The sequence below is a fragment of the Alosa pseudoharengus genome, unplaced genomic scaffold (assembly GCF_046254945.1).
Source record: "Alosa pseudoharengus isolate Yale_2024_CS ecotype anadromous, Long Island Sound unplaced genomic scaffold, YU_APseudo_1.1 YU_APseudo_1.1_scf_17, whole genome shotgun sequence".
NCBI lineage: Eukaryota > Metazoa > Chordata > Actinopteri > Clupeiformes > Clupeidae > Alosa > Alosa pseudoharengus.
The window spans coordinates 34332605-34359905 of NW_027468640.1; the positions used below are offsets into that span (position 1 = coordinate 34332605).

The following is a 27301-nucleotide window of genomic DNA, read 5'->3' on the forward strand; positions in this document are numbered from 1 at the left end:
AGGCAGAGCTAGGAGCGGAGAGCACTTAGCATTTTACTAGCGGAGGTAAGACTGATGGGATCAACCTGCCATCTCCACATGTCACTCACAGTTTTGAACAGTGGGGGTTTAATAGGCTTGGCCTGTTTGTCTCTCTCGGTGTTCTCCTTTCATGGGAGGGGACAGTGTGGTCAGTGTAACCTTGCAGGCTCTAACTAGCCTCGTGGAGATAAACATATGACTAACACATTCCAAAGAGACCGTAAAAAACATGGTAACGGCATATGCCATGGTTTAGAGATTAGATGTTTATCGTTGTGTGTGTGCTTCATATAAAAAGAAAACAAATATATACTATAGTATAAAAACGAAAGAGAGAGGGAAAGGGAGAGAGAGAGAGAGAGAGAGAGAGAAGGGAAGGGAGAAAGAGAGAGAGTCCTGTACCTGTACATGGTCTCTGCTTCCACATCGCCGAACCACACCCTCAGGTTTGGAGTGAAATTCTGCCCTGTGAGCTCAAGCATGGCCACATCACCACCTCCGTTCAGCTGCAAACAGCCAAAGAGAAGGTGTGGGTGTGTGTCAGTGTAAAAGATGCAAACAGCCAAAGGTAATGTGTGTGTGTGTGTGTGTGTGTGTGTGTGTGTGTGTGTGTGTGTGTGTGTGTGTAGGGTTCTCAAGTTTTGAGCTCAGCTTGGAGTGAGATTGGGGGGACGGGGGGACGGGGGGGGGACTCACTCACTAATTAAAAAAAAAATTTGGAAAGAAGCATTAACCCTTTGAGACTTTGAATTTGTCATTGTAATCTATACATCCTATATCTTGTTTTTGTTTATTTTTCATGACAGTCAGGGATTTGTACCCATCTGGGAAAGTATAATGCATAGCCTATGTCTCTTATGTCAGCCTTATCAAGGGAAACCATTTGTGTTTTTGTCACCAGGAAGCATGTCTGTCAGTAGAAATAACTTTTCATATTTAGGTGGGATAGATTGGAATCTTGAAATATAATAATCGTGACGCTGGGATATTCTATGGCTCACCAATTTACGAGATGTGTACTGAGTGAGACAAATATTTTATTTATTAGGCTAATTGCTTTATTCACTTGAGTAGCCTATATTGTCACTGAACCATTGGACTATAAGCATGTGCATGCCGAGACCATCTTTTTTTATAAGGACAGCAAGTTCATTATTTTGGGTTGCTATTACATTATGGTGGTTGGCAGGTCATTGTGTGCAGCAGTCCTGTATCTTTAGAAAAAAAATTATGTGTAGCCTACTCGCTCAAATTGATAACACTCGTAAATAATAAGCTAATTTGCATTCATTGTTGACATGGTCCATGGAGGCTCAGACAGGTGTCCCGGGACCTGATGAACACGGCGCTAAAAAGCACAAACGAGTGCCAAGTTACAGCCGTGACGACAGGGAAAGTGCAGGCAGCCACGAGAGTGATTGGTCGTGTAAAATAAACGTTGCTGATGTCTGGGTTACACAAAGCTATAATGACACAATCATTATGTTTTCTTAATGACCGACAGTTTAGTTTAGTTTATAGATAGTAGGATAGGCCAAATGTTCGTGAAAAGGCTTGATTTACACATCCTGTAAAGTGGCATAAGTAGGCTGGTTTAGGCTACCAAATGACAGACAGTTGAATTTCTGAATAAAAAGAATGTTGGTGCAGTTTTGAAATCTTAAACGTGTAACCCCACACAAGCAACGTGGTTGTAGAGAGGGAATGTGCTATTTTGGAATTTTACCCGGATACAACGAATAGCCTACTATTTTTTGATTGGATGTCGGTGGCTATTTATTTTTTGATTTGGCTGGTGAGTGGTGCGCTAGTTCTGAACCCTGCGAGAAATCCTCTCGTATCCCTGCGCCTCCTCTAGGCTACTAATTATGCAGATACCTTGACATCCCTAGTAATATTTCTGTGTGAGAAATGCAAGGTGTGGCGTGTGAGCGTTTGAACTTGTTGAATTGCGTGTGTCTCGCGCCCATTGTGTGTGTGTGTGTGTGTGTGTGTCAGTGTAAAAGATGCAAACAGCCAAAGAGAATGTGTGTGTGTGTGTGTGTGTGTGTGTGTCAGTGTAAAAGATGCAAACAGCCATAGAGAATGTGTGTGTGTGTGTGTGTGTGTGTGTCAGTGTAAAAGATGCAAACAGTCAAAGAGAATGTGTGTGTGTGTGTGTGTGTGTGTGTGTGTGTGTGTGTGTGTGTGTGTGTGTGTGTTAGTGTAAAAGATGCAAACAGCCATAGAGAATGTGTGTGTGTGTGTGTGTGTGTGTGTGTGTGTGTCAGTGTAAAATATGCAAACAGCCATAGAGAATGTGTGTGTGTGTGTGTGTGTGTGTGTGTGTGTTACCTGTAAGCTCTCTACCACAGGCACAGGTGTGACCGGTGAGTGGACAGGGCCCATGCCCTCGTAGAAGGTGTACTCTGCCTTGTCCGTGCTAATGATTGTCCAGGAGGCGCCATCGTTTATCATCTCCTTGTTTGGTTCTTTTGGGCATGGAGTGGCCTTGAAAAGCAATAAAACACACACACACACACACACACACAGACACACACACACACACACAGTCAGAAACAGCAACACCTATCGAAATGCTCATCTGTAAAAGTACATTAGCTTATAAACTAGGCCTTAAGAAGTATGAACCATGATGAGCAGATTGTCCCTCTAAACATAATGTACCTAAAATATAAAGTGTAATGATAGAATGGCGGGTTCTTAATAGGGCACAATCTATGACAGGACCTGTTCTGTTTGAGGTCGAGTTGGATTCCCTTTAGATTCTTATGAGATTAGTATGGCTATTTTGGTTGACAGTTTGTGAGACCTTGAGTAGTGCAACGTAGACAGCTTGTTTAGGTCTAGTTTAGACTGATTTTTGTTCTTGCTCCATGTTTGCTCTATGTTGTTTATCAAAGTAATCCCCTTCCTCCTTTTGTGATCACAATACTGCTGTCACTAAATAAGGACATTCTTGAGTTGATTATTTTCCACATGCTGCACAACACATATTTATCACAAGGACAAAACTTCATCATCCCTGCCATTTTCATTAGCATATATCACTTGCTTAAAGCCCCCCTGGTAGGATTAGCTATATTTCCCCCTCTGCTGGAGAAGGTGTGCATTATGCTATTTCAAACTGTGGAAAAAGGTAACGATAAAGCACATGGATTTGTTTACAAGCTAGCGAAACGGTTAGCATAAGTTCGGCAGAACAATGAGAATGTTACACGCGAAACGCGATTTAAAACGAGTTTCTTGTTTCTCACTTCTCTTACCGGGACGGTAGTCCCAATGTTGCAAGGTTGGTTTTCCACCTGGGGACGCTAGGGAGAATGGGGATAGTCACCATTTTCACCAGAACAGGTAATTTAACCATCCAAATGATTTCTAAACGGGTTTATTAATTTGAAATAGTTGAAAGTTGAAATAGTCAACTTTCCCTTTAATTGTTGTTTAATTTGGTGATTTTTGGTTCACTAAAAGGTTGGAAGGTTGGTCAATGAACGGCAGAGAACAAGTAGGATCATATCCATCAATCAAACTTGATCCATTTGCTTTGCTTTACCGAGGTCTCTTTCTGTGTGCAATGTGCTCTAACGAGAACTCTCGGCAAAGCTACCCATCACAACGCTACATATCTCAACTCCTCACATGGTGAGTCAGGCTTATCATCATGTTTTCCTACAAATTACATATTTACACATGCTGCACCAGAGATATTCATCGCAAGGACACAAATTCATCATCCCGGTCATTGCCGTCTCAATCTCCGTCTCCTCAAGAGCGCTACTCCAGGAAGCCTGACTCAAACTTCTCGGATACTAATTAGATGACTGCATCACAAACGTTGGCAGGCAGAGATAAAGCTCGCCGGTCGGCACGGCAACCGCATGTCTAGAGGTAATGAGGCGGGCAGGTTTCCGACCTAGAGTGGAGCACAACGCAGTGATTTCGGTATTCTGCATCCATTACATGGCATGACTGACAGCTTGGTGCCATCAGCCATCCTGCCTTGATGAGGTCTAGCTAATGCCCCAGAACAAAGCAGCACTGGGAAAGGAAAGGGGAAGGTCACATCACAACCAAACACCACCACACCACAACACAGAGGTCTGGGCACATGCCCAAGTACCTACATTAATGAGTAGGTCTGAGTAAGTCTCAGAAACATGAGCCTGAAAAAGTCAAGGAACGACTATAAAGCACAGCACTGAACTGGAATAACTGAAGTCTTGGGTTGTGTGCAGTGGCTTATCTGCATAGCTTGTAAGTCTGGTAACTGCCTTCAAATCAATGTGGGTGCGATGGGATACATAATGAAATGATTAAGTACAGCAGCCCAATACTGAAGCAAGCCATTCTCAAACTTTTCAATCTAGTTCTAGCTGTTGGTCATTTCCCACGGCCATGGAAAGAAAATCAAATCGTACCAATCTACAAAAACGGAGATAAACTAGATCCAAACAACTACAGAGGCATTGCTGTAAGCAGCAACTTAGGAAAGCTTTTCTGTAGCATCATAAACAACAGAATGGTAGAATTCTTACAGGAAAATAGAGTTCTAAGTAACTCACAGATGGGGTTTATGCCAAAACACAGAACAACTGACCACATATATACATTACAGACATTAATTGAAGAATATGTACAGAACACCAACAGAGGAAAACTTTTTGGATGCTTTGTAGACTTCAAGAAGGCCTTCGATTCAGTCTGGCATGATGGACTCTTACTTAAACTGATAGAAAATGGGATAGGGGGACGAATCTATGACCTTATAAAAGATATATACAAAAACAACAGATGTTGTGTCAAAATCGATGATAAAAGAACGTCATACTTTAAACAAGCCAAAGGTGTTCGGCAAGGTTGTAGTCTTAGTCCTATACTCTTCTAGTCCTATACTCTTCAATCTATGTATCAATGATCTAACATCAGACATAGCAAAATCCAAACTATCAGGAGTCACAATCGGGGGTAGAGACATTAAAGGTCTCCTGTTTGCAGATGACCTCCTACTTCTGTCCCCAACTGAGGAGGGGCTACAAGAGAGTCAAGCCAGTACCTTTCCGGAAATGTTGCCATCTTTGCTGTAGGAGTCTTATTGCTGAGTGTGTTGAAACATGCTCTGGAAATTCACAATTTCGTCGCCGTTTAAAAAAAAAAAAAAAAAAACATAGTCCAGTCCATACAACTTCATTTCAATTTCGAAAGAATTTTTTAAAGTTTATTTTTTTAAACGGCGACGCAATTGTGAATTTCCAGAGCGTGTTACAACACACTCAGCAATAAGACTCCTACAGCAAAGATTTCCGGAAAGGTACTGGCTTGATGAAATTCATTCTGGACTCTCTATTCGACCACATAAAGACCTCGGGATACTTCGGTTTGGCTTTAGGGACCCTCTACTCACTACCACGTAAGTGTTATGTTGTTTGGAACTGTAGAAGAGGTATAAAAATAGCGTTTTATAGCGGCGAAATTGAAATGCCCTGCTCACTTCCAGGCTACGAGTTGTGACTGAAAACGGTACAATCGAACTTTCTCAAAACACATCCGAATGACATGATTTTGATGTCAACTCAACGTATGTACCCCCAATCATCCGTAAATCGATCTAAAGTGCATTTTACCTCGGATAATTCCTTTAACGAGCGCAGCTGGCTCTATTATGACATCACAGCCCCCATTCAAGTCTATGGGGGAAAAATACACTTTTAATTACAAATATCTCAAAAAGTATAAACTTCTCAAAAATGAAAAACGGATAGGACGGTAAAGCCTTGGAAGATCTAAGGAACGGTGTTTGAACCAAATTTGTACATTAATCGGTTTGGGCTGAATAGCGCGCACAAAAAGGTAAAAAGAAAAATAATAACAAGTCTCCGGATTTCAATAGAGGGGATGCAAATATCTAATGATATTTCAAAAAAAGACACGTTCAACAGAGAATAAATATAATTTCACCCTTGGTGAAAACAGACTTTCTCAAGTGACAAGCTATAACTATTTGGGCCTAAATATTTCCTCCACGGGCAATTTTAATCTGGCTATTAAAGACCTGGTTGACAAAGCACGGAGAACATATTATTGCATAAGAAAATCACTATGCCAATACAACACCCCTATCAAATTGTGGCAAAAGATTTTTGATTCGGTTATCAAGCCCATTATCTTTTTTAATTATTATGGCAGTGAAATTTGGGGCATAAAACATATGATAATTATGAGCTATGGGACAAAAGCCCAGCAGAAACACTACAGCTGGAATTCTGTAAGAACATCTTGGGGGTACACAGGAATGCAACAAATATTGCATGCAGAGCAGAACTTGGAAGATATCCACTATTAGTTGATATTCAAAAAAGAGCATGCACATTTTATTACCATGTACTGTCCTCAAAACCAGAGGAATATAATCACAGTGCCCTTCTACAGAGGAGAACCCACCCAGAGAGAGATCCTTTTGATTATCTTATATCAAAACACAATTTGAATTTGAATACACCTGACATGTCTCAGGCAAAGTTAAAACATATTGAAAAATTAACAAAAGAAGAATATTACAAATATTGGCTAGACAAAATTAAAAACTGATCTATTATCAAAAAATAAAAACCAATTATGAATTTGCATCTTATTTAAAAAAAATTACAGAGTACAAACAAAGAAAATTACTAACATCTTATAGATTAAGTGAACATTCCCTGGCCTTACAAATCAGAAGACACAGGCAAACCTGACTTCCTAGGGAGGAAAGGCTGTGTTTGCAGTGCAGTGACGGAGTAGTAGAAGATGAAAAACACTTCCTCACTGAATGCAGTAAATTCAGCACAGTCAGGAACCAATCTTTCCTTCAATTCAGCCAAATTATACCTCAATTTGAACTATTACAAAATGAAGACAAGCTCCCATACTTGTTGGGAGAGCATACCAGTTGTGTAAAACTCGCTGCACAGGTCCTCTTAACATAAATCGAGGAAGTGAGTGACCCATATTGTGACATGCTTTGCTTTATATCAATAATCAATACCCATGATAGCACATTGATAAATATACAGTATAGTATGTATAGTAATACTGTATCATTATACATTTCATTTATTATTCTCTCTTTTTAATTATTATCATTTTGTTATTATTATTATTTTATTTTTATTTTTATTTTTTAAACAGATATTGTATCTGTGTTGTTTTGTTATATTTTTGCTTTGGCAACACTGCTTCATTGAGTAATGCCAATAAAGCTCCATTGAAATTAAAATTGAAATTGAAATTGAGAGAGAGAGAGAGAGAGAAAGAGAAAGAGAAAGAGAAAGAGAAAGAGAAAGAGAGAGTGACTGAAAGTGAGGGAAAGAGAGAATAGGCGAGTGAGTGCACTCACTTGGAATTGGATGATCCTCTCTTGGGAAAGGCACAAGTACATGCGCTCCGTGTCCTTTAGATAGAAGGCACACTTATGCAGCTGAGAGACGGGGTCATCAGCGTCCAGCAGGGCCGTCTGCTTATCCACCTTACGGATGATCTGAGGGGAGACGTGGGGGGAGGAGGGACAGAGACAGAGAGAGTGTGGTTAGTATGCCATCACGAAAGCCTTCAAAGTCAAGCACTCTAATAACGCTGGGTGGAAAAGAATAACGTAAGGCAGTGTTTCTCAAAGCGTGGTCCACGAGCAGACGTGGTAAAATATAATATAGATGAGTTGTTTGCAATATTGACCCAACTTGTATGTGAATCCAAACAGTTCTGCAACACTACCTATGTAAGCTACGTCAGTTTAAATCATATGAATCGTCTGACACAATAAGCAAGGTGCAAAGACAATAACCAGGGTGGTTCAGTGAGTAGGCCTATTGTGTAATACTGTTGAAGTAGGTCTACTGTTTGTTTGTTTTTTCAGCTAGGTGGTCTGTGATTTTTTTTTTATTGGTTAAGTGGTCCTTGGTCTTAAAACTTTGAGAAACACTGACATAAGGCAAGGACAGGGAAGAGCCAATGAAAGAGAGACAAAAGCAGGGTGGAGGGCATATGAGGAGAGTTTAAGGCAAGGGAAAGAAAGAGAGAGAGAGAGAGAGAGAGAGAGAGAGAGAGAGAGAGAGAGAGAGAGAGAAAGAGAGGGGGGATGGGGGGCTGTACCAGTCGTGGCAGTGCCATTCCTGTGACCGAGCAGACCAGTTTGACCGTCTGGCCATAGTGGATGTAACCGTCCCGCACTGTGAACTCCTCCCCCTCGGACTCCTCATCATCCACTGGTCAGACAGACAGACAGACAGACACACAGACAGACACACACCATAAAGAGGACTCAGATGGCTGCTAAGTACATATGAACATATGAATGATGCAGAGTAAGAGTCTAATTTGTAGAGAAAATGTAACAGTGACGTACATGTACTGTAAGTGAATGTGCATGTGCATGTGCGTGTGCGTGTGTGTGTGTGTGTGTCAGTCAGACTTACAGAGGTGGATGTAGAAGGCGCCCCACTGCTGTGAGCTGGCGTGGAAGTTTCCCCCCTCCACGTGGAGGTAGCGCGTACTGACCGTCTGTGACCGCAGCCTGTTAAACAAGGCCACCTTAGTGCCCGACGCTATACACACTGCAGAGAGACAGAGAGAGAGCGAGAGAGGAAGAATCAGAGAGAGAGGGAAAAAGAGGGGAGGGACAGAAGGGAAACAGAGAGAGAGAGAGAGAAAGAGGGAGAGAGAGAGATACAAAGACACAGGTGGAGTGGAGTGAAAGGGTGGCACAGAAAAGAGGAGAGAGAGACAGGTGCCAGTCAGAGAACAGGCCACAAGCCAAGTTCCAGAGCAGACACATTAAACATTCTCCAACCCCCTGGAGAACACAGGGGACCTAAGCACAGCTAGACTCTTACTTTAGGAGTAACATACAAAAACAATCCTGGAGAAAAAAAAACATCAGCAGCAGCAAGCACTAAAAAAACACATAGTACAGAGAAATACACAGCCAGACAAGCCAGTCAGGACAGGACTGGCAAACTTGGGAAATGGGCTACAAAAAAAGGTCGGCGTGTCATGCTAAGTTCACTCCCAGGGCTCAGTTTTCACTCAAGAGAACAGCACCACCTGGTGGTGAAACAGCTTTCCAGTGCTTTCCAGAGTTTGTCCAGTGCTTTTAATGATGCAAAGGCTTATTCTAATGGTTCACATCCCATAATGTGGAGTGAAATCTTTGAATGTCTTACATTAAAAATATACATACAAGACCTTGTTGTCTCTCTCTTGACCTCTCACCTTCAGTAAACCTCTGAGTTACAATGCCAATGTCACCACCTTGAATGAATTGATTGCATTTATGAAGATCACATATTACACTATGCTTTTCAAGACATAACTTTGCTCGTTATACACACATGAGACAGTGTGTTTGCTTATCTGCGTGGGTGAGTGCATGCATGCATGAGATCGTGTTATGTTGTAATGTTGTAATGTCGCAATGTTGCAAAGTAACAGTGTGTGTGTGTGTGTGTGTGTGTGTATGATTTGGGCGAATGAGGCAGCACGCTTGCTTATCTGTGAGTGTGTATGTGTGTGTGAGCTCCTTGTGCTGAGCTAACTCACGGTCTGCATTCTTGAGCGACTGCTTCTTTTTGGAAGGTTTGGAGATGACTTTGATCCTCCTGCTGAGGAAGACGCCGATGTCGGCGCTGTTGCCGTAGAACATCTTGACCGACAGCATGAAGTGCTTTCTCTTGTCCGAGTCGGATATGTACAACGTCTTCGCTGTGCAATAGTTCTACAGGAGAAGACAAATCAAGTTGTAGATAATGATTGACAAAGACAGTGGATTCACTAAGTAGTTGTTAGTGTTAGTGTTAGTGTCCATGTCCACGTCCGTGTGTGTGTGTCTGTGTGTGAGAGAGAGCAAAGGATGTTCAGGATTAACACGCACATGGTTGCCAGTAACCCCACTTCTACATACACATGTCTCACGTGCAAAAGGACCTGCTGGTCCAGGAAAGGACTATTCAGCCATCAGGAAACTCACGGCTACAAGACAGATGCCATCATCGGACTCAATGGATAGCCATAAGCAAGCAGTGAGTGTGAGCGTGAGTATGAGCGTGAGTGTGAGTGTGAGTATGAGCGTGAATGAGACAGAGTTTAAAATAGACAAGATATAGACAAGATAAAATAGACGAGCGCTTTAAACTCTAACCAGCGTCACAATGGAGAATGAAAATGACAGCTCTGCCTCATAGGCCACATAAAGCGGGATCAAATCAGTATGGGGAACTCCCCTCCGTGTGTTTGCAGCTTCCCACAGTAATTGCACAGCTCTCAGTCAAGGCCCAACTGGAGTTTATTTCCGCCTCTAGGCTGCTTTTCGACGGTCTATGGAAGGGACTTCTGCTCAGACGTGGGCTCTTTCGACATACATAATTGCATGCATAATTACATGCCTCACACTGCGCAAGACTGTTCCCAGCCAAGTAAATGTATGTTTATCTTAGTTTATGTCCGGAGAATTATATCCCTGTCAGTGACACGTGAAATGGGATCTACACTTAGTGATCAACTGTGCTGGAAACAGACAGAAAAACAGAATGTGTATGTGTGCATGTGTATTTGTGTGTGTGTGTGTGTGAGTCTAAGACAGAGAGGAGAGAGGGGGGGGGGGGAGAGAGAGAGAGAGTGTGTTTGTATGTAAATCTATGAGCCAGCCTGAGCCTACATCAGTGTGTCTACATGCATGTCTGCAGCACAACAACATGTGTGTTTACATAAGCATCCATGACTAGTATGAATACTATATATGTGACCCTGCAAGGCGAAACCAGTCGTTTTGGTAAAATTTACAAAATTAAGTTAATGTGCTCACATGAACGGCCATTGACTAAGCTTTCCAACGATATGTATATCGAGGGTATTGCAAAAAGTAGCGCTAAGATAACCGCATCCAAAGTTGCCATGGTTCTCCTGTCACGATACACCAGAAGAGGAGAAAATCACCTTTTTAAGTAAATTGTCACGTGCGATAGTGTGAGGACACAGCTATTATTCGCCTTACGGTAGCGTGACTTTGAAGTTGATGACTGACTATGTCCAGTTTTATCAACCAAGTGAGTTTCTTTTTCTGCCCCCTAGTTAATACCTGGGACGGTCATAAGGTGTCACTATAGAATATAATTAATGTATTTTGGGGGAAGTAAGGGGAGAAGAAGTTCTGTGTACACAGATTGTGTAGGCTATAGGCCCACTTTTAAAATGTGCTACAGATGGAATATGGAATGATGGAATACTTCTCCTGGTCCGTAAAATGACGCCAGGATATTTATAAAAGTTCATGCTTTTGACCGTTCGTGCCCTGAAAGGCAAGTCTTTCACATTCATATTTGGTTACATCTGCCAAGAACGATAGAGAGCTTACAGTACACATTGAGTAACGAGTAGCCTAATGAGTACATTTTAGCTCTACCGTAAAACCTTATAGCAGCGTGGACAAATGGAATGACTGCTAATGTGTTTAATCTTCACCTAAATAAAGTCAGGGTTTAACAGTCAAAACGTATGTTTATCCGTGAAATTTGTTCATAATATAAAAGTGTAGACTGTATACTGTCGAATTATGCGAAAACGTGAAATTGGACATTTTAACCCGTACGTTTGTTTATCGTGGATTTTCTCAAAATAGCACTGTGCGCAAGACGACTGGTTTCGCCTTGCAGGGTCACATATGTATATATGTGCATATGAAATATGTATACTGTGTATATATGCACAATGAACATGTGTGTGTGTGTGTGTATGTGTATGTGAGCGTGTGTACATGCGTGCACGTGTGTCTGTGTGCAAGTGTGTGTGTGTGCATACTTTTCCCTCCAGGTTGAGCTGCTGCATCTCCTGGTCGCTGTTGCCGATGCCGATGAAGGCGCAGGGCTGGGACTCCTGCTCAGAGCAGCCCTCTCTCTCCATCTGCTCTTTCTTTTTCTTCCAGCCGCTGCCCATCAGGTACACACACGGAGGAGGGCAGAAGAACCTGCACGCAGGCACGCAAACACACACACACACACACACAGACAGAGAGAGAGAGAGAGAGAGAGAGAGAGAGAGACAGACAGACAGACAGACAGACAGACAGACAGAGAGAGAGAGAGAGAGAGAGAGAGAGAGAGAGAGAGAGAGAGAATCACATTACAAACACATTTTAGCAAGTGCATGCTCAGAATCACATAAACAAACCCAAAGACCAACACACACACACACACACACATACATGATCACATAACCCAAACAACACACACACACACACACACACACGTGATCAAATTATGAGCAAACACTCAGAATCACAGTTGTGTTCAGAATAATAGCAGTGTGTTTTAAAAAAATTAATAAAGCTCAAAATCCTTAGAATAACTGTTAATTCCATAATTTCAAAGCATTGTGAACACTGCAATCAATTTCAAATCAAAACATGACCAAAATTGATCAAGTTTGTGCTATACCTTTACAGAAAGTGAAGAAAAGGGAAAATTAGACTGAATGTTAGATAGCAGTGTCATAGCAGTGCATTTCTCTTTACAAACTCAAACATTTACTGTATAAACTGAAAAATGTCTCAAGATTTTGCTTTAAATCACGGCACTAATATCTAGTTGCATTGCCAATATTTCTGAGAATTGCTTCACATCTGTGTTGCATGGAGTCGACCAACTACTGGCACCTGTGAACAGGTATTCCAGCCCAGGATGATTGAACTACATTCCATTGAACTACATTCCTCTGCATTTCTGGGTTTTGCCTCAGAAACAGCATTTTTGATGTCATACCACAAGTTTTCTATAGGATTGAGGTCTGGGGATCGGGCTGGCCACTCCATAACGTCAATCTTGTTAGTCTGGAACCAAGACTTTGCTCGCTTACTGGTGTGTTTTGGTTCATTGTCTTGTTGAAACCCCCGTTTCAAAGGCATTTCAAGACAACATGACCTCTTCAAATATTTTGATGTATTGAAACTGATCCATGATCTCTGGTGTGAGATAAATAGGTCCAACACCACAGTATGAGAAACATCCCCATAACATGAATTGTGCACCACCATGCTTTACTGTCTTCACAGTGTACTGTGGCTTGAATTCAGTGCTTGGGGGCCGCAGACAGGTTGTCTAACGACGCACATGCACACACACACAACTACAAAAGCACACACGAACATACAAAGACACACACAGACACAAAGAGTCCAATTATCTAATCAATATACTGCACTCAAGTACACACAACATACTTTTGAATTAACTGAACAAATCAATATAATTCAAATACAGCTATCAGCTCAGACACAGACACAGGACACAGGAAAGTCATTATTTTATCTTCATGGAAACAGTCCTTGACCCCGTGACTCTTCCCTATAGGATGAGCGCCACATGCTACATGCACCACCCCTTTCGGCCACTAGATGGCAGTATTACCAAATCTAAATCCGAGTGGGAACCCTGTGGGCTCTGCGGTGAGGCAGTAGAGGAGCCAGACCAGCAGAGCAGAGCCCATGAAGGGCCACCATAACAACCCGTTCTAACAGATGCAAGGGGTCATTGTGATGGGCATCTATGGTGCACTGCATATGAATATACATAAACACTAACCAACACCATTCACCACAGCAAATAATACCTCCATCTCTTGTATCTGATATATATATGTATCTATATCTATATATGTTTCTTGCTTTTCCAACACTGTTTCCGTTAAATTGGTCAGACATATTGAAGTGTATTGAAGTGAATCACTGCCATATACAGTAGTTGTATGGTGCACTGCGTAGTTCTGAACACCAGTGGTTGGCCAGTGGGTGTAAACAACATGTCATGCCTGCCTTCTACACAGCATCAGAGACGCTGACAGCACACATCAATTAGGGACTGGTTAACAATATAGAACATGGGTATCTATATGCAAATGTGTGTGTGTGTGTGTGTGTGTGTGTGTGTGTGTTGGGGTGAAAGGGTGATAGACAGAAAGACAGAAAAGGTGGGGGTGTTGGAGCAAAAGCTTGCTCCTGACTTCCTCCTACTTGAGGAGAAAAGACGAAATGGCTTCGGAGAAGACCAAGGCTGAAAGCACCTAGTACCCCACAAGACCACCTGCACGGTAATATCCCCCTGGGGGGGGGAGGGCAAGTAAACAAACCACAAGCTTCCTCCCGTCATCTCACAAGTGAGAGACAAGACTGAAGCAGAGAGAGAGACGGTTGGCCATGTTTCACCAACACTGGAGATATGGACCATATGTACTGGGTATCATGGGTGTGTGTGTGTGTATGTGTGTGTGTGTGTGTGTGTGTGTGTGTGTGTGTGTGTGTGTGTGTGTGTGTCTCAGAGGAGGAGGACACTAGGGGACTTCTCCATGACTGCTAATGACTGTGATAGAGATGTCTACTTTCACATCCGTAAACCAGACAGACAGCAGTCATGCCATCAAAAACATCTGATGCAACCTGTCTGTTTTGTTACACAAATACATACACACACACACACACACTTCAGGACACAATGTCTGAACTTTGTAATGAAAGGCCTGGAGTAGTAGTAGTAGTAGTAGTAGTAGTAGTGTATGTGTGTCTGTGTGTGTGTGTGTGTGTGTGTGTGTCATGTGTACACTCCAGTGTTTTCTGGGGACACGCTGTATGTGTGTATGTTCTGTACAGTTTGTGCATGACTGAGCCTTTGTGCATAAGCCAGTGTACACTTTTCACCGTGGACCTCTTCCAAATTCAGGGCTAGGGGGACCCAACAGACTAAACAGAGAGAGAGAGAGACAGAGAGAGAGACAGAGAGAGAGAGAGAGAGAGAGAGAGAGAGAGAGAGAAAGAAAGAAAGAAAGAAAGAAAGAAAGAAAGAAAGAAAGAGAGAGAGAAAGAGAGAACAAGGCCTCAACATTTCACTGTACTGTAGCAACAGATGAATTGGAGGGATTGTGCAGTGTGTGTAAAAAAGGTGGTTTGTGCAACATTCCCTTCACTCCAGACTGGAAAAAGGAAAATCTGTGTGTGTGTACTGTGTGTGTGTGTGTGTTTGTGTGTGTGTGTGTGGGGATGGGTGGGAATGTGGGAATGTTGCTCTGGCCTCCAACATCCCACAGTGCATTGTTGTTACGGGCTGGGACAAGACAGACTCCATACAGAATCAAACGGTTTAAACAGTTTACCCTTCACTACACTACTCTCTCTCTCCTACTCCTCCATCTCTCCTGAGGAGGGGCTCACCAGTGGAAGGTGTGTGTGGAGGTGTGCGTGGCACTCGGCCAAGAGGGAGAAATGGACATGGCCGATAGCGGCGGTCATAGCTGCCAAGGCTGCTGCCTCCTCCTTAGCTGAGACACCGGGCTAAAAGTCCTGACCGCCACACGTGCCACCGACCAAGCCCATACCTGACAGTCCGTCTCCTCTCCTCTCCTCTCCCCCTCTGTCTCTCCCTCTCTCTCTCCCTTGCTTGGTGTACTTTTGCCTGCTTGCCCAGTTTCCTCCTTTTCATTTGTTTTCCCTCCCATTCCTCCTCTCATACTTTCTTTCTCCCGCACCCTCTCCTATCCTGCCTTGTCTCTCTCCCTGTGTGTGTGTGTGTGTGAGAGTGTGTGAGTGTGTGTACGCTCACCTTTTTTCATTTCCGTAGGACTTCTGGGCCACTTTGGCGTGCAGGATCAGGACTGTTTGGTCTCCCCTCTCCTTCAGGTAGTTCCGCATCGCTTCTCTGGGGAGGGAAGAGGGAAGGGGGGAGAGATGGAGAGGACAGGGTTAAAAAGAGGGAGGGAGGGGGGGAGATCAGTTTGTCAGTTATGATGGAAGCACAAGATACTGTGTATCTGAAAAGGAAGTTACCAACACTGACAGCTCTAAATACTGAGGAAGAGAATAACCGATGAAGAAATGAGACAGTTAGAAAAAAGGGGGGAGAGAGAGAGAGAGGGAGAAAGAGAGAGAGAGAGAGAGAGAGAGAGAGAGAGAGAGAGCGCAAGACTGAGATGCAGCGGACTATGTAACAGCAAAGGAGAAGGTGGCAATAAGAGATGATCAAAATGACCAAAAAACGCAAAATACAAAGAGTGAGAGAGAGAAGAGAGAAAGAGAGAGAAGATAAAGAGAGTGAGAGAGAATTAAAGCGAGAGAGAAAGGGAGAGGGAGAGAATGAAAGCAATAGATGGTCTCCGGGAAAAAGCACTCCACATCTCAAACCTCAAGAGCTCCACTCCAAACAGAGTCCCTCGTCTGATTAGCCAACTCTCTTGTGTGCTAAAGTATGCACCACTCGCTATGGGGGGGGGGGGGGGGGGGGGGGGGCACATCACTACGGCCAAAAACCTCAACTTTCCAGCTGGGAGGGGGATTTGCTGTGTATGTGTATGTGTGTGTGTAATTTGTAGAGAGTGAGTGTGCGAGTGTGTGTGTGAGTGAGTGTGTGTGAGTGAGTGTGTGTGTGTGAGTGAGTGTGTGTGAGTGAGTGTGTGTGTGTGTGTGTGAGTGTGTGTGTGAGTGTGTGTGTGTGTGTGAGTGTGTGTGTGTGTGTGAGTGTGTGTGTGAGTGTGTGTGTGTGTGTGAGGAGCTCACTAAGGGACACCAGCAAGGAGGGGGGATTGTTGAGGTTGAGGGAGGAAACGAGTGCAAGAGAGAGAAAGGGGAGAGAGGGAGAGAGAAAGAAAAGAAACAGAAGGAAAAAAACACACAGCAGAAACCCTTAGCTCACTTCCCAAGAATTCCAATTTCGTGTCAAATGTTGCACGGTCCGCGCTCCAATTACTTAGTTAACTAAGCAAAAACATGCTCCCCCAAGTCTGTAAAAATCAGCTCTGTCTGCATCTACACGCAGTTGGCACTGACCAACAGTGGAGGAAACACAACGCAGCACCCCAGATACATGTTTATGAAGGGGGCTTTGTGTGTGTGTGTGGAGTTTGGGGGGGGGTACAGGATGATAGGTGATACAGAGTGCACAAAAGCACGGGTTCGGTATAGACATTTATAATTTTCTATCAGTGCACAGCACACACACACACACACACACACACACAACACACACACACACACACACACACACACACACACACACACACACACACACACACACACAGGGTCCATTTGCACAGATGTCACTGACACCTGACACGCTAGAGTGCTCAGAGGGACAGAGACATGGAATGGGGAAGGGGGGGGGGGTAAGAGGGCGGGGTGGCTTCATACACACACACACACACACACACACACACACACTCACTCACACACTCACTCACACACTCACTTACACACTCACACACGCCACGGGTCTGCTTTGCTCTTCCACGCCAACGTCCGGCACACGCACAAGTTAGACAAGCTTTTGTTATGGAAAGCAAGGGGCCCTTGAGAGAGAGAGAGGGAATAAGAGAGATAAAGAGAAAGAGAGGGGGAGGAGGAGGAGGGGAAGAGAGAGGAAGGGGTGAGGAAAAGAGCTAAACAGAGGTGAGAGAGAAGACAGGAGGGGGGGGAAGGGGAGAGCCAAGAAATAAGGGGAAGAAGAATATGGAAAAAAGACAAGTGTCAAAGCGAGAGAAAAGGGGCAAGAAAGAAAGGGCAAAGGAAGGGGAGAACAGGAAAAAGGGAGGGGGAGAGGAGAGGAGAGGGAGGGAGGGAGGGAGGGATGGTGAAAGAATGGCAGTAACCTTTACTGTGAACGCCACAGAGAGACGAGTGTGTGTGTGTACACATGACCATGCTTTTGTACACACGGATCCGTAGTAATTGGTTTGGAACGGTGATTGTGTAAAATCCTTGGTAGACACGTGTGGACAGGGCATTGCGCGCTGGCGTGTGGACATTCAACCATGCATCCATGTGTCCACTCCTGGCTCAGTGGAAGAACATGTGTGTGCGTGTGCGTCTGTGCATGGAACTGTGTTTATCTATCGGTCCCAGTGTTTCTGAGCATACAGCATGTGTGTGCATACAATTTTATATACATCTATGTTTGTGTTTGTGTGTGTGTGTGTCTGCGTGTATTTTCATCAGCGCAAGTGAGTGAGAGTGTGAGAGTGTGAGAGTGTGAGTGTGTGTGTGTGTGTGCGTCCACGCTCTGCTGAAGCGCAGCATCAGTGGCTAGGCCTTGAGTGCTAACGTGATCCAGGCGTCCAGTAAACGTGCGGGGCCCCCCTGTCCCAGATCCAGCTCTGACTGCCTGCCCAGCCACCTCACCAGCAGGGCTGCCCTGGAGGACCCCTTGTGACTGTCTGGGAGATTTGGGGGGGGGGGGGGTAGACATGAAGAGAGAAGAAAAGAAAGAGAGAAAGGGAGTGAGGGAGAATAAGAGAGGGAGCAGAGAGGGGTAGAAGAGCAGAAGGGAGGGGAGAAAGGAAAGGAAAAAAGGAGAAATGCAGACGGAATGAGAGTGAGGAAAGAGAAAGAGAGTGAGAGAGAAAGAGAGAGAGAGAGAGAGAGTGGGGGAGACTGAGATGGAGAGAAGGAGAGAGACCCAAAGAAAGAGAGGAAAAAGAAATGAAGGGGCAAAAAGCGAGTGAGCGCCCACCCGGACCAGCGCTCATGCGAAGGGGGAAGGCTGCTGAGACATGTGACTGCGTAGCGCTGAGTGGAAACCACAAGGCTTTAGCTGCAGCTTTAGCTGCCCGACTGCCTGCCTGCCTGCCTGCCTGCCCCCTCACTCCTGACCTCAGAGCTTCCAGGCACCGGCCAGAGACTGGCCACTGGAGGCTTCCACGGGGAGGAAGAGGGTGGAGGAAATGGGGGAACAGAGAGAAAAGGGGGAGAGAGAGAGAGAGAGAGAGAGAGAGAGAGAGAGAGAGAGAGAGAGAGTGACTAAGAAGGTGGGAGAGAAAAAAAGAGATGTCAAAGTATGAGGGGCCTCAGACATAATGGGAAGGAGACAGGAAGGAATGAAGGAATGAAGGAAGGAAGCACAAGGGAGAGTGACGGGGTAGGAAAGACAAGAAGGAGAGAAGGAGTGAATGAGAGGAAGAAAGAGAGGAAGAGAGAGGAGGCAGCTGGAGCTGGACTTAGCTAATTCTATGCACAATAAATGGTGTAAGTATGCTTTTAAATGGGCTAATTGGCTCTGTGTTGCCGTCGGCCGTGGGTTCGGGATAAAGTCACTTGGACACCGGAGACGCTGCGAGGAGGTTCTGGTTTCCGTGGCCGCCGATGCAGACCCAGCGCAGATCAATAACAACACAAACAAACAAGAGCAGTCTCAAGGAAACAGCCTAGCGCTAACACAAACACAGTTTACGCTTCAGAGTGCACACCGATGCAGAATGTGCCTGCGTGTGTGTGTGTGTGTGCGCGTGCGCGTGTGTGTGTGAGTAAATATATAAAAGGGAAGTGAGAGGATGGGTCAGTTGAGAATGGCACAAAAGCACCCGCACGAAGACAAACACGCACACACACACACGCACACACGCACACACACACACACACACACACACACTCAAACACGCAATCATGCACACACATAGAGGAAGGACTGCATTGGGTGAATCATCTGATTTTAAACAGGAAATGACAGATATCAAGCCTTTGGCTTCCAAGCACTCCGACAAGTACACACACGCATGCAACACGCACGCACACAACAGACGACACAAACACGCACAACTGCATCCACATGCAGCAGCCATAAACAATACACACAAATGCATTAACCTCAGTCATACTGACCGCAAGTGAACATTTGCTTTGGTTCAAACTTTTCGCTGCACCGAGACAAGATGGATCGCTCCTAGCCCTGCCCACTTAGTTCTTTTATCTAGTTTACTCCCAAGTTGAAAAAAAGGAAGAAAAAGGGTTCTCTTTCCCTCCCTCTCTCTCCCTCACACACACACACACACACACACTAGCGCTCCAATGGGAAAAAAAACTATGTATCTTCCTACTGTAACTTAGTGTGTAGCCTCGACCACGAGTGCAAACTGCTTGCAAAATATCCATCGGAATAATAGTTAAAGGAGAGGATCATTTTACACAGACAAGGCCACCATGGTCTGTGACCCCATGAGACCCTAATATTAACAGCAGGCAAAGTGCACAAGTCTGTCAAGAGGCAAAGTTCTTGAACTTTAGTTTTCTTATGGCACGTGGGGGCACTGAGCTGAGCTGATCAATGTTTGCACTTCGATGTCTTGCCCATGTTGTTATATTAGCAACTTGAATTGGTCTCGTTATTAAAGGTCCAGTATGTAGGAAATAATGGAAAATAAACTGTACCCATTCCAAAAATGATCACCATATGTTGTCAGAGAGTGAGGAAACACGATGTAGTTTGAAGTAATGGCTTATTTGACAACATTACTCTAACCCGTGAAACCCCGTAAAACCCATGAAAAAAAATCAGTTACGGGGCGGAATCTCTTGGAATTTTCGTTTATGGTTTGAATGATTAATTCTAGAATAGCGTATTAATAATGGGCTAGCGTGTCCTCCTATTTGGGTTGCCAAATTAGCAAAGGCCAACTGTCAACAGCTGTCAGTTGTAGTCATGAACGCCTACAAGAGGCAGGCAAATTTCCAAAATTAAAACAAGAAACAAATTAAGTGGACATCGGAGGAGCTTCCTGAGATGGTGACGTCTTCGTCAAACTAAGAATATCAAGTCTGACGCAGAGCTGGCCATATTTCTCCACAACAGGTAGCCTATGCTAAACTTCTAAAATCTGCATCGCTAACTTCAGCTAAATATGTTACATTGGTTAGAGAGGTATTTTTTGTTTTCACTGTTTCCATAATGTGTAGCTGGGTCATGTTTGGAGAAACGTTAAAGCAGCTGCAGGTCAACTAACGTTAGCTAAGTTGTAGTGAATGTGACCGGCATAATTCACCTTGGTTATAACTGTTCAGGGATCGCGGTCCCTTTAAATGTTATGAATGTGTGATGACGTGTAGCCCCATGCCTGTTTTGTTGCTGGACAGCGCCATTTTGTTTTTTCAGTGTTTTTTCCTATGGAAATAAACGACACACGCATTCGTGTGCTCAACGTGAGAAATTGTCTCTTGCGATTTACTGCAATTTCCACACTGGTGACCCCGACGTTAGTCTGCTGGACGTATCCAGAGACACTACACGACCATGACCGCGAACGCTGTTACCCTCAAACTCCCCGAATTCTGGGAATCGTCGGCGTCGGCATGGTTTGCCCAGACTGAAGCGCAGTTCGCGTTGCGTGAGATCACCGCGGATACAACAAAGTACTACTACGTTGTGTCGGCTCTCGGAAATTCAACAGCATCCAGAGTGGTGAGCCTTCTTAAAAACCCTCCGGCAACTGAGAAGTATATAGCACTCAAAGCCCACCTGTTGAAAACGTTTGAACTGTCAGACGCTGAGAGAGCCAGCAGGCTTTTCTCCCTTCAAGGACTGGGTGACAGCAAACCATCTGAGCTCATGGACCGTATGCTGGATCTCTTGGGTGAGCACAGACCCGATTTTCTTTTTATCCAACTTTTTCTGCGTCAGCTGCCTTCCCAAGTCAGGGCTGCACTAGCCAACACCACAATCACTGACTGTCGGAGGCTGGCTGAAGAGGCTGACAAATTCTTCCTGGCAAGTCAGGGACATTGTGTGGCCGCGCTTTTTCCCGCACACATCGCCCCTGTGACGCTGGACGACTCCACACTCATCGCGGCAACCACTTCTCGTCGGCAGCAGTCTTCTGGCCCCCAACAGTCTTCAGGCTTGTGTTTTTATCACGCCAAGTTTGGACCCAAGGCTAACAAATGTCGTTCGCCATGCAGTTTCGGCGGGTCGGGAAATGCCAGGGCCGGCGCTCAGTAGTGGCCATGAGCGTCGGCCGCGTAGGCAGGCTGCTTTTCATCCGTGACAGCATCTCCGGACGACGTTTCCTGTGCGACACGGGAGCACAGAGGAGCGTCCTGCCTGCATCCCGTTTGGACATGGTGACTGACAGCCACGGCCCCCCTATGGAAGCTGCCAATGGTAGCCCCATCCGCACGTATGGAACGAGGTACGTTGAATTGTGTTTCGGAGGACAGCGGTTTGGCTGGGACTTTGTTACAGCAAAGGTTGCCGTTCCCCTCCTCGGAGCCGATTTTCTGTGTGCACAGGGACTGTTGGTAGATGTAAAGAACCGCCGTTTGATTGACGCCGTCACATTTTGTTCTTATACGTGCACGCTCAGCGGGACTGACTCCATACGACTGTCTAGCATGCTCTCAGCCTCAGATGACTTCCACCGTCTACTTGCCAAGTTCCCAGCGCTCACTCAGCCCACCTTCTCTGCATCCGCCGTGAAGCATGGTGTGGAGCACCATCTCGCCACTACTGGTCCACCCGTCTACGCCCGCGCTCGGCGCCTCGACCCGACCAAGCTTGCCGTTGCAAAGGCTGAATTTGCAAACATGGAACGCCTGGGTATAGTCCGTCGATCCGACAGCCCGTGGGCATCACCCCTCCACATTGTCCCCAAACCGGGCGGCGGCTGGCGCCCGTGTGGCGACTACCGGCGGCTTAATGAGGCAACGACACCTGACCGATACCCAGTCCCGAACATACAGGATTTTTCAGCTCACCTGGCAGGTAAGGTGATTTTTTCCAAGGTGGACCTCGTCCGGGGATATCATCAGGTGCCGGTGCACCCACTGGACATTCCCAAAACAGCCGTGATCACGCCATTTGGTCTTTTTGAGTTCCTGCGCATGCCATTCGGCCTTAAAAACGCCGCCCAATCTTTTCAACGCCTCATGGACTCTGTTCTACGGGAGCTACCTTTTCTTTTTGTGTACTTGGATGACATCCTCGTAGCGAGCACGTCCAAGTCTCAGCACCTGGCGCACCTCCGAACCCTTTTTGAGCGACTTAGCCAACACGGGCTAATTGTCAACCCCGCCAAGTGCCAGTTTGGTCTCTCCACCATTGATTTCCTGGGACACAGAGTCACTAAGGACGGTGCAGTCCCTCTCCCATCAAAGGTGGAGGCAGTAACACAGTTCCCACGCCCGCTCACTGTCAGATCCCTACAGGAGTTCCTCGGCATGGTGAATTTTTACCACCGCTTCATCCCTCGAGCTGCTCAGCTTATGCGGCCCTTGCACGAGGCCTTGAAAGGTAAGCCCAAGCACCTTGTGGACTGGTCAGAGAGCAGGGACAAGGCTTTTGCTGCCACTAAGGCAGCCCTGGCGAATGCCACCATGCTGGCGCATCCTTCTTCAACAGCCCCCATCGCCGTCACCTCGGACGCCTCGGACTACGCTGTCGGTGCTGTCTACGAGCAGTGGGTAGGCGGGGCCTGGCAGCCGCTGGCTTTCTTTAGCCGTCAGCTGCGTCCCAGCGAGCGTAAGTACAGTACTTTCGACCGGGAGCTGCTGGGTCTCTACCTCGCCATCAGACATTTTCGTTCCCTGCTGGAAGGTCGACACTTCACTGCTTTTGTGGACCACAAGCCACTGACTTTTGCCATGGCCAAGGTGGCTGAGCCGTGGTCCGCCCGCCAGCAACGTCATCTGTCCTACATTTCAGAGTTCACTACGGACTTGCAGCATGTTGCTGGTAAGAACAACTACGTGGCGGACTGCCTGTCACGGGCTGTGGCGGGGGCAGTCCATCTTGGCTTTGATTACCACCGCATGTCAGCAGATCAGACCACAGACCCGGACGTGCAACTCCTGAGGACCTCAACTACAGGGCTGCAGATCGAGGACGTGGTTTTTGGAGATGCTGGCACCACGCTCCTGTGTGACGTCTCCACAGGCAGTCCTCGGCCAATCGTTCCCACAGGATGGAGACGACAAGTTTTTGATGCCATCCATGGTCTCTCCCACCCAGGTTCGAAAGCGTCACAGAGACTGGTTGCAGCAAAGTTTGTCTGGCACGGCCTCAAGAAGGACGTTAGGGACTGGACTAACACCTGTGTTGAGTGCCAACGGGCCAAAGTACACCGTCACACTAAAGCCCCGCTAGAGTTGTTCCCGGTTCCAGAGAGACGTTTTGACCATGTGAATGTAGATCTGGTCGGCCCTCTGCCATCTTCTCACGGTTTCACATACCTGTTAACCATGGTTGACAGGACCACCCGCTGGCCTGAGGCTGTGCCACTGACGTCGGTGGCAACTGTTGAGATGACACGGGCCTTTATCGGAACCTGGGTTGCTCGTTTCGGCACCCCTTCGGATATATCCTCTGACCGAGGCGCGCAGTTCACGTCTGAGCTGTGGAATGCTGTCGCTCAGAGCCTCGGGGTGAAACTCCACCGCACGACTGCGTATCACCCGCAGGCTAACGGACTCTGTGAACGTTTTCATAGGTCAATGAAGGCTGCCCTGCGTGCCAGCCTCAAAGACAGCAACTGGGTCGACAAACTCCCGTGGGTGATGCTGGGCATCAGGACCGCGCCAAAGGAGGACTTACAGTCCTCATCCGCCGAACTTGTTTATGGACAGCCGCTGCGGGTCCCAGGGGATTTTGTCCCTAGCACCACGGTTCCTTGGTCTGCTACTCTCCAGCGGTCAACTCTATTGGACAATGCGAGGTTTTTCGCACCTGTCCCTACTTCCCGTCACGGCCTCCCTCAGTCGCACATTCCCACTGGGCTTCAGACGGCCATTTTGTTTTTTCAGTGTTTTTTCCTATGGAAATAAACGACACACGCATTCGTGTGCTCAACGTGAGAAATTGTCTCTTGCGATTTACTGCAATTTCCACAAAGTCTTCATTACATCTGGCAACCCAGAAGAGGCTCGCGTCTGGTAGTCTTGAGAACGTTCACCAGTGTTTTGATTTTGGCCTACAGAACGTTCGTTAACAATCCTACAAATCGCACCTTTAAATTAGCTTCAGAATTTGTACTTTGCCCATGATTCTAATGAGGGCCACATGTGTTCATATATTCATGAAAATATGTGAAAAATGGGTAGGTTGCAGTCACTTAAAAAAGAAAATGAAAAATGACACAATGACCCAATGACCCACACCGATATGAATTAGCCTAGATACAAACACACACACCAAGAGTGCTTTCTTTTATCTATTCACCATTTTACCCCTTTTTTTGCTTCTGCTGACTTTCTCCATGTTAAAAACTGCTGCATTTCTGCGTAGTTTGGGCCATGAACTACATGACGCATTTCTGCTGCTGCATTCAGCGCTTCACAGGTCAACACTGACAGCACAATTCCACTGATTCCTCAACAAATTGTTCCATCAAATGCAACACACACTTGTCGTGCTTTGTCCTTCCCCAAAATTAGCTACGAGGACTTCAAAAGAATGGATTGTTTCAGCTGCCTGCCTCCATTCTCTGACAGCTGAATAAAGACACATATCTTGTAGTTGCCTGTAATGTAGTGAGGGAACCTGATATGGGTGACCCTCGCTGGCTCGATCTGACCGATAAGCCAGAAAACCAAGCGTCCAACAATGGCCTCTACGTGGGTCATCAAACCAGGCCAACTTGACCAACAGTAGCCCATTCACACCCTTGGCCAACCATTTACTTTCCTGGGTCATTAGGCCCATATAAATAAGGTTACATTTATGACTTCATACAACATAGTGGGCTGATCGACTCAAGAGACTCCACTTCTTAACTTAATATCTCAAATGCAGAGAGAGAGAATGAGAGAGATGAAAAAAGGGCATACAGACAGATAGGAGGGGACAGGCGACAAAGGATGTGAGTGAGTGAGTAAGTGAGAGAGTGTGTGTGAGAGAGAGAGAAAGATACATAGAGAGAGAGAGTGTAGGCAGCCAGATAGACAGACAGATTCAGAGCAGCACACGGGAGGATCCCCAGAGGGAGACTGCTAATACGGCGGGTAAGTTGTGCTGCTTGTGTGTGTGTGTGTGTGTCTGTGTGTGTGTGACTGGGGGGGGGGGGGGGGGGTTAATAAGATTACTAGGTTAATAAGAGCTGAAGTTGAATCAGACAGGCATCTGCCTGCTACATCTGTCACAGCGTCGCGACCAGTATGTCCAACACACTCACCCACCCCCTGCTGAGCAGCCAGCGCTGTGGTCACGCCACTCTCTCACACACACTCTCACACACACACACACACACACACACACACACACACACACATACACACACACAGCAGGAGCAGCATGTACACAATGCCTGGACATAGGGGTCATATATCTGCATAGATGGCTGTAACACACAATCAAACCTCAGGAAATGTAAAATAAATGTCTCCTCTCCTCTGTAGTCTAAACACACAATGTGAGCATAGCCTTAAGAGCAAGCCTACAGAGCCACTACACATCTGTAAGATGCCTACAGAGCCACTACACATCTGGAAAATGCAACAGATAATCAACAGAAGGAACGTGAAACCAAACTAAATATACAGCATTTAGAACACCCACAGAAATAAATGATGGCAACCACCATCACAACATTATGCATTATGGTAATAAGTGTGTGGCTTGCATAATATTTCCTGATATAGAAGGCTATATGCATCAACACAACACTGAGATGTAATGGGACTCTTGAGTACCTTGTGGATTCTTTTGAGGGGAAAAAAAATATTTAAGGCGTCTTTTAACACACAATAAGCCCTCTGATGCCAAAAAGCTCTTTGTACTTCCGACTACAGAGCTCGCACCTCCAAAAAAAAATTGTAATAAAATTCAAAGAATGTTTCAGTGGCTCACTCAAAGCTTTAAGCTGCCGAAGCCTTACATGTGCAAGTCGGTGTCCTTCCCCCCAAAGTATGCAGTACGATCTGAGGGAATCTATGGACTAATTCCAAATGGTGCACTTGTAGGGCAGTAAATCACCACTTCCCCTTGTTGTCTTTATGTACGAAAGTCTAAAATGGGGCAACCTACAAGATTGTCTAAATAGAGCCCTCTTGTGCTAAGCACAGTCGGGTGAGTCACTAGGATGTGACATAAAGACCATGTGCTACTGAAGGTCGGTCAGAAGGTCGAGGTACTATCGAGGCTCCAAAAAGACACTCTTTAGTCCACCCAGTTCTCGGAGGTGCTGAGCCCTCTACTGAGTGGTCTGTGGAAAACAAGGCAGCAGACGGGGCCCGTCACGGCATTAGAGTTCCTCTGTGAACAGCACACTCTTCAATCTGGAGTGCCCTGGAGTATCCTGGCATGACTTCACTCCCTGCTTTGTTGAAAGCTGATTTCACTAACAGCAAGACCCAAAGGAGTGACACGAGCCTCAGGATATGATGCGGAACTGGATTCATTGATGCACACGGATGAGCACCACATCGATATTAGGCTATTACTACATTATATCTATTATTATGATCATCCTCAAATTATACAGCACTACATTACTGCAATAACATATGATGATAATATTGCTCTCA

At 45.7% G+C, this 27301-nt stretch overlaps 1 protein-coding gene across 2 annotated transcripts in view; it reads right to left on the minus strand.

Annotated features, from left to right (window-relative positions):
- rbpjb (recombination signal binding protein for immunoglobulin kappa J region b) overlaps positions 1 to 27301 on the minus strand; it is a 64026-nt gene that overhangs the window by 8395 nt on the left and 28330 nt on the right. The window contains exons 3-11 of one of the 2 annotated variants that reach the window (XM_076289371.1): positions 15633 to 15728; positions 11848 to 12013; positions 9595 to 9769; positions 9268 to 9306; positions 8472 to 8609; positions 8149 to 8261; positions 7397 to 7537; positions 2356 to 2511; positions 424 to 527 (exon numbers count right to left, since the gene is read on the minus strand). In XM_076289371.1, the coding sequence (XP_076145486.1) occupies positions 424 to 527; positions 2356 to 2511; positions 7397 to 7537; positions 8149 to 8261; positions 8472 to 8609; positions 9268 to 9306; positions 9595 to 9769; positions 11848 to 12013; positions 15633 to 15728 (1128 nt within the window). The remainder of the gene's footprint in view (positions 1 to 423; positions 528 to 2355; positions 2512 to 7396; positions 7538 to 8148; positions 8262 to 8471; positions 8610 to 9267; positions 9307 to 9594; positions 9770 to 11847; positions 12014 to 15632; positions 15729 to 27301) is intronic. The other variant, XM_076289372.1, reaches the window with a different exon arrangement.